The 22289-nt window shown below is 35.1% G+C and overlaps 1 protein-coding gene across 4 annotated transcripts in view; it reads left to right on the top strand.

Moving 5' to 3' along the window:
• LOC144970464 (muscle-specific protein 300 kDa-like) overlaps positions 1-22289 on the top strand; it is a 503594-nt gene that overhangs the window by 225111 nt on the left and 256194 nt on the right. For all 4 annotated transcript variants that reach the window (XM_078910148.1, XM_078910139.1, XM_078910156.1 and 1 more), the window contains 7 exons: positions 485-811; positions 1522-1674; positions 2341-2505; positions 6361-6687; positions 7844-7996; positions 8730-8897; positions 9694-9870. In XM_078910148.1, the coding sequence (XP_078766274.1) occupies positions 485-811; positions 1522-1674; positions 2341-2505; positions 6361-6687; positions 7844-7996; positions 8730-8897; positions 9694-9870 (1470 nt within the window). The remainder of the gene's footprint in view (positions 1-484; positions 812-1521; positions 1675-2340; positions 2506-6360; positions 6688-7843; positions 7997-8729; positions 8898-9693; positions 9871-22289) is intronic.

Below are 22289 nucleotides of genomic sequence, written 5' to 3'. Positions count from 1 at the left end.
ATGATGATAATAATAATAATAATAATAATAATAATAATAATAATAATAATAATAATAATAATAATAATAATAATAATAATAATAATATGAATGATAATAATAATAATAATTCCCTTAATTCCTCCCCATGGAGAAATGTGTCTTTAGGGTCTATTCCAAGGGAAGACTGGAATAACCCAGGTGTCAGCCGCAGTGCAGCACCGCAAACTGACCTAGGGTGATGTGACTTGCTCAAGGCCACACAGCGCAGTGGGTGATCGAACTTGGTATCTTTTTGGGTACGAGGCAAAGACTGTAAAACTGAGCCACGCTGTCACATATCGTTATTGTCACTCAATTTATTTTACTATGAAGGTAAATGAAAGAACACATTTGAAAGATTGTCACATGATTGACTGTGAAGGCAGGTGATGAGTGTGAAGTAAACTTTGTGAAAAGGAATATTTTGGAACATTTTTTTTTCTGGTGGTATTTTTCTTTTTAGGATTTCAAAATGGACCTTGGTCAAGGTGAGGAAATGATGAAACGAACCGCTGACCTTGGAGAGAAGGTGTGCCGCACCACGTCAGCCCGAGGTCAGGCTGTGATCCAGAAGGAAGTTGACAGTCTGCGAGATGACTGGGCCTCATTCACATCGGCCTTGGCCGATGTTGGCCACAATCTGGAGGCTTGCATTGCCAACTGGATGGAACTGGACGATGAGCAGATGGCATTCATCCAATGGCTGGAGCGCACCGATGCCAGACTGAAGACGTACCTGGAACCGAAGTCTAACTTGGCCAGGAAGAGAACACAACTGCAAGAAGGAGAGGTAAAGTACAGCTACGCGGTCTTGTGGCATGACACTGACCTTTGGATTGGAAGGTCCTGGGTTCGAGACCTGCTCTGAGTGGGTCATAGTTGAGTTCTTGGAAACGGCTCGTTACTGACGTTTTGTCACTGTACTCTATATCTAAAACGAGTACCTGGCTGCTACTAGCATTGTCAATGTCGGAAAAGTAACTTTAATATCGCCTAACAGGCATTATTATGTCGTGTCCTTCATATTAAGTGTTGCTCTTGGCTAAGGAACCCCTGTAAAGCGCTTTGAGCATGTTTAGTAGATGTTGCACTATATAAAAGCTCAAATTGGCACCTTTCATACACACTTGTTCAGATCTATATTAAAGCTGGAGGTTTTTATTTTATTTTATTTTTTCATATGTCATGGGGATAAGATGGCAGGGGACGTAACTCTGTGATAGGTTTGAGCTGGTGTTTATCAATTCTTTTATTTTTGGATGGTAAGATTAAAAGACATTTTGATTTTGTTTCAAAAAGTGTGATGTGTTTTACTATTTTCTTTGCCTTATAGTCTATTTTTTTTGTCTGCAAAAAAAAAACACTCAAAAACAACCTCCAATAAATGTGAAGATGTTTTAAAAATTATCAAAAAAAAAAGAAAAAAGAAAAGTAATATAATGTCATGTCACCTGCCATTCCTGTTTAAAGACCACCACTTACAATTTTGTCCACGTGTAGGACTTGTATGACGACATTTTGGCTCACAAGTCAGAGCTGAACAAAGTGAGGGACACGGGTGAAGCCATCGCTCAACGCAGCAGTGATATGCGAGTATCCAACAATGTCATGCAACTCTCCACCAAATACCAGGCTCTGACCTCATCGGCAAAGGTAGGTATACGAAACGTTGTATGGGGCTAATAACAAAAATCAAACAATTAATTTGATGGGTTCTATCATCCTACCTTTACTGTCCTTTTTACCTGATATCAATTATATCTGTTTTAGATGTCTCATATTTATAACTTTCAAATGTCAGGATGAGATGGGCATGTGCAGAGAATGTCATAAAGAAAATATAAATATAGTGAAATTAAGATAGAGTTAAAATGACTGCCATTACAACCAATTTTTTTTATTTTTTTCCGCAGTATTTTGTTTGAGGGGAAATTTCTTTGCTATTGTTTTGTTTTTTAAAATTTGTTTTGTATTGATGTTTTTGTTTTGTTTCTCTCTATCCCTCTTTCTCTCTCTCTCTCTCTCTCTCTCTCTCTCTCTCTCTCTCTCTACCTCATTCTCTCTCTCTCTCTCTCTCTCTACCTCACTCTCTCTCTCTCTACCTCATTCTCTCTCTCTCTCTACCTCCCTCTCTCTCTCTATCTCTCTCTCTCTCTCTCTCTCTCTCTCTCTCTCTCTCTCTCTGTTTTCTATCATATTCCAGAATTTCTATGAAAACCTTTTTAAAAAAATTATCACATGAAACCCCGCTCTTATCATTACTCCATTTACGCCGTACTAATTTGAATAATAATCTATTTTTAAAATTCAATATTACAGGGTGTGGTAACCAAGCTGAAGGATAACGTCAACGACCATAAACTATACGACGAGGCCCTTGATAGTGCTGCCACCTGGCTCAAGTTGATGAACAAACGGGTGGAGGCGTGCAGTGACTCGTCTGGTGACTGGCACGCCATCCAGGACAGGATTGAAGACATCAAGGTAGGAACTGGTCCAAAAAAAAAAAAGTCTCCCCTGTCCCAAACCCCTCTACTAGAACTTTATAAAAAAAGTCTCCCCTGTCCCAAACCCCCTACTTGAATATTATATATATAAAAAAAAAAGAATACTGGGGATGTACGAGCTTTCGGAAGGCCTCCAATATTTCAGTGATTCTAAAAGTGCTTTGTTGATAAATGACTGATATAAAATATAGATAAATATAAGAATAGGATCGCCCTTCGTCTCTACCCTCCCCCATTCCTCTTCCCCCTCCCCCCCCCCCCCAAAAAAAAAAGAAAAAAAATTCTTCTTGAGATCGAGATTTAACCCTGTACCTTCTACTGCGGTCGTGTTATCCATATCCTCAACGTGATTGCATGGGGATGGGACCTTCTTGTCATCTTGTCAAGTTTGTATTCATACAAACGTTTACAAACATCCTATAGAAACATTTGAGAATATTTATTGGTATTATTTAATCATGAAAAAAAAACAAACGAAATAGTGCTGGCTCCCTCATTTTGGCGAGACGGCTCTTCAGGTGAAGAAACAAAATCAAACAGGCTCAAAACCAATGACCAGTGATGCCAAATCTCCGGTTTCACCGGAAAAAACTCCGGTCTGGAGCCAAAAATTCCAGGCTCCGGGCACCTTCCGTCAAATTCCGGTGAGGTCAATTTGTTCCAAGGATCCCCCCCCCCCCCTTCCAACCACCACATCATCATCACTGCCACTAGTATTACAACCATCATCACTACCACTACTACTGCAATCACCACCACCACATCATCATCACTACCACTACTACTACAACCACCACCACCACATCATCAGTACCACAACTACTACTAAAATCACCACCACATCATCATCACTACCACAACTACCATCACTATTACAACCACCACCACCACATCATCATCACTACCACTACTACTGCAACCACCACCACCACATCATCATCACTACCACTACTACTGCAACCACCACCACCACATCATCATCACTACCACTACTACTGCAACCACCACAACCACCACATCATCATCACTGCAACTACCACAACTACTACAGCCACCACAATCACATCGTCATCACTACCACTATTACTGCAACCACCACCACCACCACATCATCATCACTGCAACTACTACAACCACCACTACCACATCATCATCATTACCACTACTACTACAACAGCTACCAGCATCTCATCATCTTTACAGCTACTACTACAACCACAACCATATCATCACTACCACTACTACTACAACCACCATTACATCGTCATTACCACTACTACTACTACCAACACCACCACATCATCACTACCACTACTACTACTACAACCACCACCACCACATCATCACTACAACTATCACTACTACTACAACCACCACCACCACCACATCATCACTACCACTACTACTACAACCACCACCACCACATCATCATTACCACTACTACTACAACCACCACCACATCATCATCATCACTGCAACTACCACTACTACTACAACCACCACTCTCACATCATCATCACTACCACTACTACTACAACCACCACCACCACCATATCATCACTACCACTACTACTATAACCACCACCATCATCACTACTACTACTATAACCACCACCACCACATCATCACTACCACTACTACAACCACCACCACCACCACTGCATCATCATTACCACTGCTACTACAACCACCACCACCACATCATCACCACCACTACTACTACAACCACCACCACCACATCATCATTACCACTACTACTACAACCACCACCACATCATCACTACTGCTACTACTACTACAACCACCACCACCACATCATGATTACCACTACTACTACTACAACCACCACTACCAGTTCATCATCACTACCATTTGTACTACAACCATCATCACCACCACATCATCATCATCATCACTACCACCACCACTACTACAACCACCACCACATCATTATCACTACCACTACTACTGCAAGCACCACCACCACCTCATCTTCATCACTACCACCACTGCTACTACTACAACTACCACCACCACCGCCACATCGTCATCACTACCACTGCTACTACATCCACCACCACCACATCATCATCACTACCACTACTACTACTACTTCAACCACCACTACAACATCATTATCATCACTACCACTACTACTACAACCACCAGCACCACATCATCATCACTACCACTACTACTACAACCACCAGCACCACATCATCATCACTACCACTACTACTACAACCACCACCATCACATCATCATCACTACCACTACTACTACTACAACCACCACTACAACATCATCATCATCACTACCACTACTACTACAACCACCAGCACCACCTCATCATCACGACCACTACTACTACAACCACCACCACCACATCATCACTACTACTACTACTACTACTACTACTACTACTACTACTACTACTACTACTACTACTACTACTACAACCACCACCACCACATCATCATCACTACCACTACGACTACAACCACCACTACCACATTATCATCACTACCACTACTACTACTACTACAACCACCATCACCACATCATCATCACTACCACTACTACTACAACCACCACTACCACATTATCATCACTACCACTACTACTACTACAACTACCACTACAACATCATCATCATCACTACCACTACTACTACAACTACCAGCACCACATCATCATCACGACCACTACTATTACAATCACTACCACCACCACAACATCATTACCACTACTACTACAACCATCACCACATCATCACTACTGCTACTACTACTACAACCACCACCACCACATCAGCATCACTACCACTACTACTACAACCACCACTACCACATTATCATCACTACCACTACTACTACTACAACTACCACTACAACATCATCATCATCACTACCACTACTACTACAACCACCAGCACATCATCATCATCACGACCACTACTATTACAATCACCACCACCACCACCACAACATCATTACCACTACTACTACAACCACCACCAATCATCACTACTGCTACTACTACTACAACCACCACCACCACATCATCATCACTACCACAACTACTACAACCACCACTACCACATTATCATCACTACCATTTGTACTACAACCACCATCACCACGACATCAACATCACTACCACCACTACTAAAACCACCACCACATCATTATCATCACGACCACAACTACTACAACCACTATACCACAACCACATCATCATCACTACAACAACAACCACTATCACATCTTCATCATTACTACCACTACTACAATAACCACCAGCACCACATCATTCTCACTCCCACCAGTACTACAATCTCTGCCATTAGGTTTTGGCGCTTTACTTCATTTGAAATAAGGAAACTTTGGGATTGTATTTGGCAATGTGTTTATGTATCATAATATAATTCTAATCTGTTATCTATTTAGAACTATACAATATGTAAACACAATGCCAAATACCATTCCAATTCCTTTTTCTTGTGTGCGGAAATTCCTCTTTCGGCATTGAAATTCCTACGAGTGGTGTCTGAAACTCCTGTGAGCCAAATTTAAAGTTGGCGTCTCTGCAATGACCTTGAAAATTGTTAAATAATAAACATACGATGAATAATACATACATGAATTCACATAATGATGATTGGTTAGTGGGCTATTTTTGTTATCAAGGCTAAACTTTGGCAATCAATTCAATCTTCTTAAATTGTTGACAAATGAGTTTGTCTATGTCAAGGGTTATGTATCTTGTATTGTTTGATAAATTTACATAGTATTCCTTTATTTCACGATCTAAATCTGTTTGTAAATGACAGGATGTGACTGCCAGCATGGATGAAGGACTCCAAAAAGTCAACTACGTCTGTGATCAAGCAGAAAAGATTCTCCCTCACACCTCCCTGGAAGGCAAGAAGCTGATAGAGGAACAGGTCACCGATCTGACCAATGATTGGGAAAAACTCAACGCTGCCATCGCCGAATGCACTGCCATGCTGGAAGGTGTACAACAGAGATGGCACGAGTATGAACAGTATTATGGCAGCATTGTCAAGTGGTTGGCAGATACAGAGAGCTCACTCAAGCCCGCCCCGGAACAGTGTGCTCAAGTACCTGAACGCAAAACACAATTGGACAAATACAAGGTAAGGTTTAGTCTTTTCATTTGTTCTGTTGTGATAAAGTTTTTATCTTGCTTATTAGATTTTGAATGAAGAAGTATTAGAGCAAGATGAAACTAAAAGGTTACTAATTTTTACAATAAGAAAAAGACAAATGCAATTTTAGGGCACATAAATCAACATAAATGTATTGAACATCTTGCTCTCACAGGAAAGATAGAAGGTTAAGAGTAAAGGTAGACCAAGAAAAACATATTTGAATAGTTTTAACAGCTGGGTGACAAAGAAAGAGAAGAGAAATATTAGTTTTGTGAGGCTATCTGATCAGAGAGATGAATGGGGTACCATGATCACCGATGTCTGGCACAGACTTGGTACTTGAAAAAGAAAAATTCGTTTTTGATACGATTTTTATGAATAATTTCTTAACTCTCTCTTGACCAACCATCGGCAACTGCATTCGTTTGTTCTGATGCATCCTATATCTTTCTTAGTCATATTTTTATTTCTCATTAAATTTTTTGAAAATAAATTTTCGTTATGGATCTCAGAACAAACACTTTGTTGTAGAGTTTATTTTTCGGACAAAAATTTTATAACACATGTACATTTTGCTTTTACTTTTCATTTTAAAAAATAATGTTTGTTTCGGGTGGATATTGCATTCCAGAGGAAAATTATGGTGATGTCTGGTAAGCTGAGGGTTAAGTGATTTTCAATATATATATATTCAAACTTGAATGCCACTAAATGTGAAGCAATTGGTTCCATTACTTCTTATAACTGAGGATTTGTACATACTTTAAAAATCATGAACTGTCGTAATTAAAATAAACATATATTTTATTAATGGCACAGTTTACAAAATACTAATACTTTACTCATCTGTTTCTTTAACATATCCTTTTTCTGCTTGCCAATAAATTTTGGTCAATCTTTCAATAATTTGAATTAAACTGCTATAATTAATGAAATTTTATGTCATTCTTTTTTTCAATGTACATGTTGATGTGTATTATTGACATTTTGGAAGCTTGGAGACTCATGGAGAGTTTTAAGTTATCAGATTCCAAAACCATAATTTTCTATAATAATCCTTAGGAGCCTTTTTATATTTTCTTGCTATATTTATAATTTTCAAATTCAATTCCTGAATTTTCTAACGTTTTCGCCCTTTCAGATGATCTTGGCAGACGTGGACAACCATCGCAGACTTGTGAATGAATTGGCAGACAGAGTAGCCAATCTGGAGGCTCTCACAGACTACCCTGGTGTCGCTGATTCTCTGGCAGACGTACAAGAAAGATATTCTAAATTGGTGGACAGGGCCAAGGTCAGTGGTAGTAGTAGGTCTTTAGTCACATTGGTGTTAGATGCAATGATAAAACGTTTTGTAATTTATATTGCTTTTTCTGGAAATTACTATAAGGCAAGTAATCACTCAATGATATGCCACACTCCCACTGGTTGAAATGCCTTTAAAAATTCTGTTGTAGAGCCTTCTTGACTCTAGAATTGATGTGGAGATGCCTTTGGAATAACCCAATTCGTGTTTAATTCGTGAATTAAAAGCATTTTAAAAATAGATTAAAATACAGAGCCTTAAATTAATTTTTTTGCTGGCCACAGATTTTGGACATATCGTTGGACAACTGTGATTTCATCATTGTCAGACCTAAGTTGTTTTGGACATTCTAAAAAAAAAAAAATAATTAAAAAAAAAAACAAAAAAAAAAAATAAAAAAAAAAAAAAAGTTCCCTTCATTCATCCCCAAGGGGAAATTTGTCTTTAGGGTCTATTCCAAGGGAAGACTGGAATAACCCAGGCATCAGCCGCAGAGCAGCGCCGCAAAGTGAGCTAGGGCGAGGTGACTTGCTCAAGGCCACACAACGTAGCGGCGGGTGATTGATCTCAGTACCTTTCGGGTAGGAAGCAAAGACCGTACCACTGAGCCACACTGCCCCTAAAATAGCGAAATAGCTGTTTTGTATTTGTATACAGCATCATGGCTATGTTATGCATTGAAATGATCTTTTAATCTGATTTCATCTGTGTATTTCCACAGGACATTGTCGAGATGCTCCAGAGAGGCTACGACGAGCACCTGTCATTCCAAGAATCCCAGCAAGACTGTGAGAAATGGTTACTCAGCATGTCTTACAAACTCATGTCTCACAATACCATGAACGTATCCAGCATGGAGCTCACTAACCGACAGATTGACAAACACAGAGTGAGTTTGGTCAATGAATTTTATATTTTAAAAACATTTTTGACGATCTAGATATCGTTGCTTGTTGTTCTTATGCTGTATTTCAGATAATAAAGACTCGAAGCAAATTTTTAAAATGTTTAATTCATATTGATGTCTTTCCTAGTATGAGGCAATTTTAGTAAAAAATTGAACAAAAATGCATTTATTCTATATATAGTTCGAAGATGACGTCACTCAGGCCTTTGTTATTGTTTTTTGCCATCCATGTTTATGAGTAATTCTCACTAAACCGTGTTAACCGGACTATAAACGTTCATCTTTACACACAGTTTTGTGTGTTGGTCCGTTATACTTCGGGATGGCAATGTTATGAGTTTCTTAGCCAAGCACATACTATCTATAATTGTGCTTTTTTTGGCCGCCTTATTTTCACGAGAAGCACATCATGTATTGTAAAAATCTTTTAAAATGATGAACTTTTCAACTTGTCTCTGTATCTTGTTATTTTATCTGTAGATCTGAAGCATTAATGTTCATATAGGGCCGACATTTTAAAATAGTATTACGAACCTGATTCAAAATTGAATTGTAAGCTTAAGACTAAAATTTGAGTTGAAATAGATGCCTTCAATTAAGAGAGTGAATTTTATTTCTTTAACTTGAAAATCTTAAATCTTCAAATATATCTGATCATTTTGACCTTGAACTCTTTCTTATCCAGTTCTTTCCAACTTATGCCAGATTAACACAGTTGGCCAAATATATTATATGTTTTGTGCCACTGTTTGAATATACTTATTATATCTATTTTAAGGTGCTGCTCCGAGAGATTGAAGACTACCGCCTCACACTGGACTCTGTAAGTCGTCTAGGTCAACAGCTCATCCTCAGCAATCCTCGAGCTCCACGGCTGGCCACAACCGTCCAGGCTCAGCTGACCAACCTGGAGGAGAGCTATCTCAACCTCCAATCCACTGCCCACCAAATCAGGGTAAGTTATAACCCCTACTCATTTTACCCATGTACACACCAATGATAAGATGATATCATATTATTCTACGAGTCCTGTTTGTCGTGTTGGATATTACAGGGCTGTGTGCTATTTATAGAAAAGTCTTTTCCCGTGCCATTTTCAAACATTTTAAAACGTTTTTTCCCCTTTTTTTGGGGGGGGGGGGGGGGGGGGGGGATGAGAACAAACTATCTCTTTTTTTCCACAACTAATACATTAAAAATAAACTTTAAGGTTATTTTATTGAAAATAACTTTGTTGTAATATTTTTATTTATCTCTTTGCAATCAACTTAATTGTCTGTTGTCGAAAATGCCATCTACAAATCACCCATGATTTTTCTTTTTGGTTTTAAATTAAAATTTAAATGTCTGCTAGCTTTCATCGCATAATTTGACATGACAGGCTTTCCACACGCAATCTGTCGCATTCATCCCTGGCTGCTTTAACTGTTTTCTTGTTGTGGTGGTCTGGTAGATTCTCACTACAACACTGCAGACTAATTCGTTCAGGAATAATCTTAACTCATTTTGAATGTCTCTAAAATATAACTTTTTTCCCCATCCCGTCATTCGTCATTCGCACACAATTTCTCCCAACAAACGCGTTCTTATACTGTAACCAAAACATTGTCTATGTCGTTTTTGAGATGTGAATCGATTATGAAGATTATATTCATACAGTAATTGCTGGAAAAATATGATTAACTTTGTGTATTCCTCTCTTCAGAGGTTACAATTGTACGGTTCTACAACTCGTATGGGAGCTCAGTTTTCTCTTTATGAGAAACTGGTATCAAGATGGAAACCCCCATCCTTCTCAAAATCAACCAGCAAACGTCGTTTCTTATACAAACATAACACTTCCACTTCAATAACTTCGAAGTCCAGCTATGATGATGATGATGAAGAGGATGATGAAGACGATGATATGAGGGAGGAGGACAGTCAAACGTTCTCTCCTTCCTCTTCGTGTTGTTCTCTATCCTCCTCTGTATCTACCAAAGGGGTTTTAAAGCATAAAACAGGGAGGCTAAATTATAGGTAATGCTGAATGGATTTGAATGAGACACTCTCCTTTAACGCACGTGTTGTGATCCTTTATAATCAAGACACAATCACTTTGTTTTGAATAACAACATACATTTCCAATCAATATTTCTATTCTTTTAATAAGTAGGAAAATGTATCGTATCTTAAATTTCTTTGTGTATGATAAATATTTAAAAAATCAATTTCTTTTTTTGCAAGTGCTCTCCTTCTAACCAAGTGTTATCAAACAACATTTTGGCTTAATATCAAACAACATTTTGGCTTAATTTCAAACAACATTTTGGCTTAATATCAAACAACATTTTGGCTTAATATCAAACAACATTTTGGCTTAATTTCAAACAACATTTTGGCTTAATATCAAACAACATTTTGGCTTAATTTCAAACAACATTTTGGCTTAATATCAAAAAACATTTTGGCTATTTTTCAACCCGGAATGGAATGAGCTTTGATAATTATTTCTAAAATACTCTGGAGTTTCAGAATATAAATAAGATTCTTTTGAGTTTCATAATTTAATCTTCATGTTAAATGGACTTAATGAATAATAAATGTTGACTGCACCCTCACGCTTTTGCTTTGAATGAACTTCACCTCCCACCTTATACTTTGTATGGATTTTCATCTTCTGCAAAAGAAATATTGAAACATGATTACAAAAAGAAAAGAGGAATTAAAAAATCTTTCCGACAAAAGAAAATCATTTGACAGTGGTTCATTTTCTATGATTTACAAAAATAATTAATAAGCTATAATGTCCATATCTTGCGGTTATATAAAAATAATCTTTAGCGTAAATTAAAAAAAAAAAAAATCAAATTGAATATTAAAAATACATAAAAATTCTGTCTTCTAGGGATCTCAGTTATTATTTAGAATGACAGAATTTCCAAATCCTGAAAATAAAGTAGCTCACAAAGACTCTGGATGCAAAACGTAACAACTTTCAGCAGGTCTCGCTTCAATACGGGTAACAAGTACATCGATTTCCAAATGGAGATTAGAGTATTTTCACTCAGACGTTCTACGTTCTCTGTTTATTGTTTGAAGGTGGCACAGGCAACTTTGGTTCCATAGACATAATAATATCAGGATTTGGGGCTTGATCTGCATAGCTGTGTTTGATCCCCCCCCCCCCACTCCCATCTTATAAATATTTCATGTATTTTTATTGAATGAAGGATCCCAAATTGGCCGTCTGCAGCTGCTTAAGCATCCCACCCGTCACGTTTTGTCGTAGTTATTTTTCCCATTTAAGTTCACGCACCCTTTTTTTCTTTTTAATAACAAATTTAAATTAACATTTTAAACCCTGTTTGTCTGCACCAATGCAGAGCTAACACGACTGGCTCTTTGGGCAGAGGGATGCTTTTCTTCTTCTCATTTTTCAATATTTTAAAAATACCTGTCATAAATCAATTTAATTAAAAACATTTTTCAAGTAAAAGCTTTTTTTAGGAGTAAGTTTTTTTTTTTTCATGTTTCTCAAAGACGTGTTAGACAATGACTAAATATTGCATTAGGTATACATGTATGTATATATATATATATAATGCCACTATCGGATCAAGCCCTGAATGCTGTACCAATTAATTGTAAGATATTGGAATGTGACGCATTTGCTTTCTATTCGAGTGGTCATCAGCTGGGCATGCACTGGTAGGTATCCTGTCCTTCCTTTATTTCCTCCTTAAAGGATTTACAAAACTACACAAAGATTGAACAATAGGGACGTTGCCATTGATTTAAAAATAGAACCGAGCCATATCTTTCTGTTTGTGACTGTGTGAAAGTTGTCTTGTTTTGCTACAATACCTCTACACTGCCTAATAACCACGTGACATTTAAATCAGTGTGTTATAGTCCATGAAGATGCTATTGATGACACGCTGCTGTCAGTGATGTTAATGTGTGAATTTTTCTGTAAATTGTTCCTCTGCCCATTGTTGGTGATTGACAAACAATATATTAATTCAATACTGAATTTTTCTTTGTTGATATATAAAAATATGATGGTATAAATTTTCTATCGGTATATTATATTTATAATTAACATTACTAATAGCACCTTTGTCTAGCTTACTGTACGACTATTTATTTGTTTTTAAAATGAATGCACCCAGATTTTTTTTTCTGAATATAGTCATCTAGATCCTTGAAGTTTTACTAAATGGATTTCCACGGTGTGTCACAAAAATAATTGAGTGGCAAATGTATTCGATTAAACGTCTGGAAAATTTGTTAACACATTCTCAAAGTTTGAAAATCTTTTTGAAATTGGTCATTTTATATTACGTGCAGTTTAGAATTGACAGCCTTAAAAACAAAAACAAAATAACAACGTGGACCAAAAAAAAAAAAAAGTCAAAAAAAAAAATTACTCAAGAGATTCCTTTTCATTGAATTGATCAGACCAATCGTAATGATGAAAAGGAAAAGGAATATTCGGCTTTTTAACTCTGATAAAGGTGTCTTGACTTTTTAACACTGATAAAGGTGTCTTGACTTTTTAACACTGATAAAGGTGTCTTGACTTTTTAACACTGATAAAGGTGTCTTGACTTTTTAACACTGATAAAGGTGTCTTGACTTTTTAACACTGATAAAGGTGTCTTGACTACTCATCAGCTGTTCGGCCATTTATCATTATAAAAGAATTTGTAAGTTTAAGTAAAGATAATAAATGTTTTTTTTTCCATCTTGCTCATGGAATTATTATAGAAAAAGTTAAAGGAGTAGACTTTTTATGTTTTGCAATAAAATTTCTTAGGAAAAAAACAACTTTTGTTTGAATTTTTAAAAAAATGTAAAGAATATACGTATCACTTCATTAATCTGAGGTATTGAGTAACTTGTATTTTTAAAACAATCATTTGTGTTTTTATTTGGATTTCATTTTTTAAGTTATTGAATTTTGATCTTGGAGCAGGAAATTTCATTCATTTTACCAAGAATTTTAGTGTTTCGAGTTGTCGTCAAGCTTTTCCATAATTCAACTGATTTGAAAGATGATTTATTATAGAAATGGTAAGTAAATTGAGATTAAAAAAAAAAAATCATAATAAACATGTTTTCATATATTTCATTAACAATAATTCTTTATTGACACAAGTAAATCAAAGAGAGATAACATTGAAACATCGACTTCCATGAATTCTTTAGTCAATTTGATAATATTGAGTCAATCTTAATCTCATGATAAAGTGAAACTTATTTTGATACGTAATCAATAGATATGGTAAGTAGGTAGGTCGTAGTGATGAGAAAAATACCAGATTGTCAAGTTTTTACTTGGTATTCAATTCCATGTTGAAGAGACCGTCTATAATACATAGATAATTTTTAAAAAGAGACACTTTGTGAATGGAAAAGAAATAAACTTTAAAAAAATTATTTTCTTAAATTTGAGAACTGCTCCAAGATCAAAAGTTTGGTGTCGTGTCACGTGACAAGTATAAATATATGGATGACTTGGATTTCTTGAGGTTTTATATTTAACTGCCGTGGTCTGGACAAAAAAAAACAAAAAACCAGCAAACTTGTATTTAAAAGTTTGGACAGAAAACTCGTCCTTCAAATATCGATCGATTTAAATGACCTTCATCGTGGCAATAACTCTCAAACCTGGGACTTCCGCATAGTTTTTGCCAAGTTGAAGGTCATTTACCTCGAAAGATATTTGAAGGACGAGTTTTCTGGCCAAAAGTTTAAATACGAGTGCGGCAGTTTAACTGGTTAAAAATGTAGTTTGGTTGTTGTTGGGTTAGAGTTACGTACTAGGTTGTTGTTGGGTTAGAGTAACGTACTAGGTTGTTGTTGGGTTAGAGTAACGTACTAGGTTGTTGTTGGGTTAGAGTAACGTACTAGGTTGTTGTTGGGTTAGAGTAACGTACTAGGTTGTTGTTGGGTTAGAGTAACGTACTAACAGGTTTTCTTTAACCCCACGTCCTCCTTGCAGATGATCCTATTTCAAACCGATATGGTCAAGCCTAAATACTCGCAGCGAGTCTCACGACCAAGGGATTATTATTATTACTATTGACGAGATTTCATGTTATCTATTTATTTATTTTATATTATACTTATTGTAACTGTTGTCATTCGTGCATTTTAATTTTAACCCATTGAGCGTTAACCATTTTTATTTTTTTTTGATGTTTTACCACTCAAATTGTGAATAAAGACAGGGATTTATTTTACATGGAAAACTGGTAGACGTTAAGAGAGTGAAACTCGCAGACTGTTTTATCATGTACAAATGTCACAATCGTATTTCAATTGAACTAATCAGACGTTTCGTTAAAAAAAAAAAAAGACATATGATGAAATAAAAATTGACTACATACACGGCACTCAGTGGGTTATCAAAGTTAAAATGCCATTCTCAAAGCATCCGATGTGTACATTATTGATTATGGTTCAAACAATGATTTGTTGAATAGTGCCAAAATGTTTTTATTTCAAGAAAGAGTAAATTATCAAACGTGTGTGAGTCATTGCTCTCCCCTTATCCTATTTTTTTCCATTGTCTTTTTTTCACAGATGACTAGTCTGGTGTCCTATTCTCCAAACGTAATATTACGCTATTTTTAGAATCAGGTTACGTTATGACACCCATTAGACTGCTAGAGAATTCCTTGAATCAAATTATTGATCGCTCAAATGCCCATTCTGACCTAGAATGGCGAAAACTTTATTTTTTCATTGTGTGGCAGCATTTCTTTTTTTTTTTTCGATCTATAGAGATGGTTGTGTTAGGTCGTACTAAAGTATCTGCCAAATGTATACAAAGAATAATAGATATGTAGCAAATTATTTTTTCTATTCAAATTAGAAGATTTGATTGAATATCTGATGATTTAAAGACAAATCACTTTTTAAAGATAGTTCAATTGATGATATTTTTTATATTCTTGACATGTATGAATTGCGTAATTCAATGCTACTGTTGAATTAAATGAAATGTTTTTTTTTTCAATGGAAAGAAAGAAAAAAAATAAACAAACAAACAAAAACAAAAAATCTCATCATATTAATTTTAAGCTTGAAGAGTCCGTCCTGTTACATGGAATATTCTCTTATTATTTATTTAAAAAAAAATAATCAGATTAAGAATTTCATTTGCTGTATTAGAAGTGAAGTGTTCACAGCTTATATATATATCCATACATTCCGTCCATGTATATGTAAGGTTAGCGTTGTTTCTGTTTAAACTGGGAGTTCGAAACATTGTGTTATGTTGATGATTTAAAGTCACGGGCCAATGTCTTTGTTTTCATTGATCATTATTTATTATATCTATGGTGCTAATGACAATAGGAAAGTCGTAGAAATAGATAGTTTACACCAATTGGATTATTGTATTCTAGAGGAAACTGTGGGGGCCCATTAATTTGTGATGTATAGGGAATGAGATTAGCGTCCCTTGATTGGACGTCACCCATAGTCTGTGCCGTCACCGGCGGAAAAGCTATTAGAGAGAGAGAACGTCATGTTGGTTGTGCGCATGCGTCTCTCGTCCATGGAGGACGAGAGACGCATGCGCACAACCAACATGACGTTCTCTCTCTAATAAATTTTCCGGCGGTGACGTCACAGACTATGGGTGACGTCCAATCAAGGGACGCTACTCTTCCGCTAATCTCATTCCCTATTTGTTGGTTTCTGGATCATCCAGTTTATGGAGCCAGTTTGGGTTGCTGGATGTTCATCTTACTATTGCTACATAATTGGAAGCTTGATAGTGTTAACGATGCCTGATATTATTTTTGTGTTTGTAGTTTTAGAGTAGCTGTATTATTCTTGCATTGTAAGGACAGATTTACAGTGAATATTAATCAATATGTTATATGTTACCAACCTCTACTATTGAACAAGAGACTTCAATGTTGATCTTGAAATAGAATTCTCACTCACAATTCTGCCGTCCATTGACAAAATATAATTTTCATTTTGGCCAAAAACCTTTTACTTTATTGAAGTTTCAGATTTAAGACTTTGTCAAAACTCTTCAGATGTGATATATGAAGTAAAACTAATAATATGGCCCAAAAAAAAAAAATAAATAAAGAAAAAAAAAAGAAAAAAAAAAAGAAGAAGAATATAGCAAGAAAAAGAAAAAAAACACACAAACGAACCAGAAGTGTTTTGTCAGTGAGCGGTAGAATGTGATGGAACAACACATATAAATGAGTTCACAGATTTGAATGTCTTCACATAATATTTTGTTGCTTTATCCTTCTTTCAAAACCATTGCAGGTTAAACGAGAAAAAATTAATCATGGTCAATGAATTATGTTTGTAAATTATGTAAATTAGGCGTTTGCAGTGATCTTTATTTGCTAGTTTTTGTCACATGCCTGTCGTTGTCAAAAAGGAAAATTATTTTTAAAAAATGTTATTATCGTTACGAGTTGTTGTTTTTTTTTTTTAAGAATAAAATTTGTTCTTGTATCTTTAAACGATACTTTAAATTTTATAACAGGTACATTTTGTTAAAAATAATTGATTGCTTTTAAAGTCATTCAAGATGACGAATGTTTTTAAAATTATTATTATTTTAATGGCGAAACTTTAACGAACGATGATACTTTTGATGCAGAATTCTTGTCTACTTTTTTGTCTTGAGCTATAGACACTTTCTTGGAATGTGGATTCGCTTTAACTTTTACCATATATCCGTATATTTAAATATGTTTTAAACATATCTGTAACTTATAGAATAAATTAATTTTTAACGAATTTCAAGCAGTATTATGCACCTAATTGCATTTTGATTCATTAAATTTAATTTATATATATTTTTTATATACAACTGTGCTGAATTAATTTATCACCTATTTTTACTATTGCCCTCATAAACATGATTGATATATCGTGTCTTTTATGAAGAAGTTAAAATAGTTAACTGCACATTTTCTAATGCATTTTTGGTCATCCTTATTTTGTGTATGTTCAAGAAGTTCCTTTGAATATTTCAATTTGACGTCCAATCACTATGTATTCCAGATGTCATCTCCTCAACGTATGTTCAATTTATTGAATTACTTTGTGAGATTTAAAAAAAAGTTATTTATTTATTATCCACTCAATCATTTTAGACTTAATTCTTTTGCCATTTGCCCTAATAGAGGTTCCACGATAAAATGCATTTCGCATTAAGGGAAACCTCGTTTTAGAATTTATTGTTTTTGTGTTATGAATATGAGAAGAATTCTGTCTGAATATTCGTCCAAATCTTTAATTTAAAGTACATATGAATCATTTTAGAAAATCGCCAGCCTTTTTTGTATTGTATCGGGATATTTAATTGTCTTAATAAAGTTTAATGCGACTAAAAACCACATTCAGATCCATTCACTGTGTCTCTATGTATTGTTGTTATGCAGGTTGTGTTGGTATGTCTTTGTATGAGTAACTACGTCAATGTATTTGTGTGTGTGTGTGTGTGTGTGTGTGTGTGTGTGTGTGTGTGTAAGAAAAGTGGCTGATTGAAATCTACATCATGCAAAAGTGTTTGCCTTAATTAAATTATTTCATGAATCGTCGAAGGCGAATATGAATGATCGTATACTGACTGTTGAGTTTTATCTTGCATTTAGCAGGCGCCGTTTTTTTTTCTGGTCTTCTTGGTTTGTTTGTTTTTGCTTTGCTTTTTTGTTTTTGTTTTGTGTTTGTTCTTGTTTTGTTTGTTTGTTTTGTTTCCTTTTCTTTTTGTTTTTGTTCTTTTATTCTTTTTTGTGTGGTACATGTTAACTATATTCCCATAGTCCTTTGTTTAAGTATATTATTGACAAGTGAAGAAATATCTGTATAATTTTAAGTTGCTTTTTATTTGTTGTTATTCTGGAGAAATCAGAAACTGCTTCAGATTGTCAAATGTTTGTTACTATCAACTAAACTTGTGATAATTTTCTTACCATTTTTGCCTTCTGTGATATTACTATTATTCTTATTTTTATATTACATTTTATCATCCGTCCTTATTTAATTTCATTCATATTTTAAAATTAAAAAGACAATGATGTTATTTTATATTGTTTTATATATTATTAGATTTTTTTACAACAATAAAGTATCCACACAAAAATATACATATTAGACTGTAGCACTCTTTGATTAAATATTTCATTCCATTTGGATATATTTTAAATTATTTAGCAACCCTTATTATACCATACCAGTCTTGTATTTTAAAAAAATTATTCTTACTTATATTAATATGTAGTGAGAAAGTTTTATATTCTATTATTTACCAAAGTATGTATGTGATTATTGGATTCAGATTGATACTCTAACCAAAACGTGTGATTGATTAAATCTTATATTTGGTATCAACATAGAATTGAGTTTGTGTTGTATTTATATCTATTTAAATGTCACGTGGTTTCAAATTAACTCTGTTGTTGGTGTCATCGTGTCCTTGTGATCGTGATGTGAGAGTAGAATTGTTTGTCTCTCCCTACCAATATATTTAAACACAATCAATGGCAACGTATCAAAGCAAATATGGCGTTTTTACTCTATGTCTCTTATCCACATTCTTCTTCATCTTACATGGGCACAGAAATCACGCAGGGAATGACAGGAACATGTAGGTCATTTGGCAGCTTTAGCTAATTATGGTTTTCACCTTACAATGATTATATATATATATATATATATATATATATATATATATATATATATATATATATATATATATATATATATATATATATATATATATATATATATATATTATAATTTTTTGGGTTACAATTCATTATTAACAGGGGCATGACAAAAAGCCTATGCCTTCCCTTCTTTTCCCCCCTTTCAAAACATATTTTAAAAATTCATAACAATGCAAACTGCCTCTTCCCCTTAGAAGAATAAAGGAAACCAAAAACAAACACATATGTTATATAGTATGTATACAGATAAAGAGAAAAGGAAAGAAAACTAAAACGAAGAAAAAATAAAGCCTAAAAAACCCTACAAACTCCCTTTTCAATTGTAGATGGGATGACAAACCTGCAATATTTCCTACATGTTTTTGTCTCATTTCACCACATTTCGGTACATGTTTTTGTCTCATTTCACCACATTTCGGTACATGTCTTTGTCTCATTTCACCACATTTCGGTACTACTTCTTTTCTGTCCGAGGGAATTACTAGATTAATCTTCCTTACTTTTTAACTTTTCGAAATTACCATTCTAAACTATCATTGTATTTTAGACCATCGTTCGCAATTTAATATCATTATGCATTACATCACAGCCTACCATTTTAGAGTAAAACATGGACAATGGACTGAACCATTCCAAGTAACTAAATCGGTGCAGAAAGCGGCAAGTACACAGGTTGACTCGTTGCTTACTTGACCATACTCTTTCTGTTTCGACGGCCAGTTCTTTTGGCAAAATGGGAAATCTGAAAATTTTCCTCAGATTTTTATCTTTGATTGAAGGTGCTAAATTATATGAACGTCTCTTCCCCCCCCCCACACACACCCTTTTTTCTTTTTGTTCAATGCTTTCGGATTCTAGCTTCAATTAATTTTTGAAGTGGTTCCTTACAGGTTTTGAGGTAGCAAATCCACGTTACCAATCTTATGAATCAATAGCGGATTGGTATTAATTTTGTCTTCCATGATTTGGCGAGCTCAGAGTTTTCACTCTCCCTTGTCCTAAAGGTGATGAGATCATGTCAACCGAAACACTGTTTGAGTGATCGTTCTTGTGACCTCTGACGTATACATGAGGCATTGATAGTTGCAGATATCTTGACGGAAGTCCATATATCTCACAGATACTCTCGAGTGGACATAACTTTAATCTTAATCAATTTGAAGAATATACTATTATCACCAAATTGAACCATTCAACACAGTTACCACTTTTTATATATTTGGAAGCATCTCACCGCCATCAAGCATAAATAAATTTATGTGATGACCGGAGGACGAGGGTTGATGATGTATATATTTGGAAGCATCTCACCGTCAAAAAGCATAAATAAATTTATGTGATGACGGGAGGACGAGAGTTGATGAAGGATTGACAAATATACAGAGGAATACATTTCAATCATGCTTGAAGTTTATGAGGGTTTTTTTTTTTAAGATATGAAGAGAGTTTTATGATGAGCCATCTCGGCAAATGAAAGGATTTCTTATTTTTTAAAGTTATAAGTGGATTCATTGCACTTTTGCCGAGCCCATCATGTTGTAGGATGCAGCGAACGAAGATGAAAGGGAATTAATTCAACCATACTTTATGAAACGCCAATAGGCTTCAACAGTCGTGACGTCACTTCCCTCGTAATGACGCATTGTAACTTAGTAAATGGTTCTAAACTATCGGAACATTGGCGGACGCCCTTATGAAATATTTCTCTCACGAGCATAAAAGCGTATCAAGAGGAGAAAAAACATTATAAATCTGATCATGTTTTGATTTTTATACATTCTGATCACATGACATGTGAAAAAGTTCTAGCCAGCACGAAGAATAAAAAATGCCGATTTTCTTTGTTTAGAACCAAGCTGCTGGTTGCTCGGCGGACGTGACGTCAGACCATTGAATCCTATTGTGAAGTGTGGATGTGGCAATAGCTACATAGCCTACAGTTTCAAGGAGTCGATGTGTATATCATTTTATCCAATGTGAAATGGACAGAAAGAAGATCCATTTTCCCCCCATCAGAATGGGACGTTCGTCTATAGCAAAGCTAGAGTGTTTTCCGTTTTGTCATAAATAACAGTGTGAAATTGGATGTAAGCTTCAATTTAATAATAATATACGAAAACAGATAAAACGGACCTTTCGGGTTTCCCCTTTTATCAACAAAACAGGATGAATGAAACACTACAGACGAATGAGATAATGTGGTAGTTTGCGCTGTCTTATTTAATAAACAAAATAAACAACACTATTCACACTTAAATGTTTCACCAAGCCGTTTCTGCTTTTATTTCTAGTGCATAGCATAGCTTCTGTCTTTTCATCATTCAATTTCAACTTCTTCGTTTCCATCCAACATTTTACATCTGCAATACAGTTCTCGACAGACGATATGAATGAAGGAATGTTGCCCGGAACATCAAATTTGTATAGCTGTGTGTCGTCAGCATAAAAGTGATAGGAAATTCCATTTCTTAAAAAAAATTCAGAAAGAGGTTGAGAATACATGGTAAAAATGATTGGACTCAAGACTGACCCTTGTGGAAGACCATACCAAAGGCAGAATTCATTTGATCTAGCCATATTAATCTGGACAACTTGTTTCCTACATTTTAAAAATGACTTAAAGACAATAATAATGGTAGAATAAGCGGTCTTCTTATTTTATGAAATA

Source organism: Berghia stephanieae, chromosome 1, assembly GCF_034508935.2.
Source record: "Berghia stephanieae isolate SIO BIC M18660-M18661 chromosome 1, UCSD_Bste_1.3, whole genome shotgun sequence".
Taxonomy (NCBI): Eukaryota; Metazoa; Mollusca; class Gastropoda; order Nudibranchia; family Aeolidiidae; genus Berghia; species Berghia stephanieae.
Note: the sequence above shows the minus strand (reverse complement) of the source record. Positions and strands in the feature narration are given on the sequence as shown.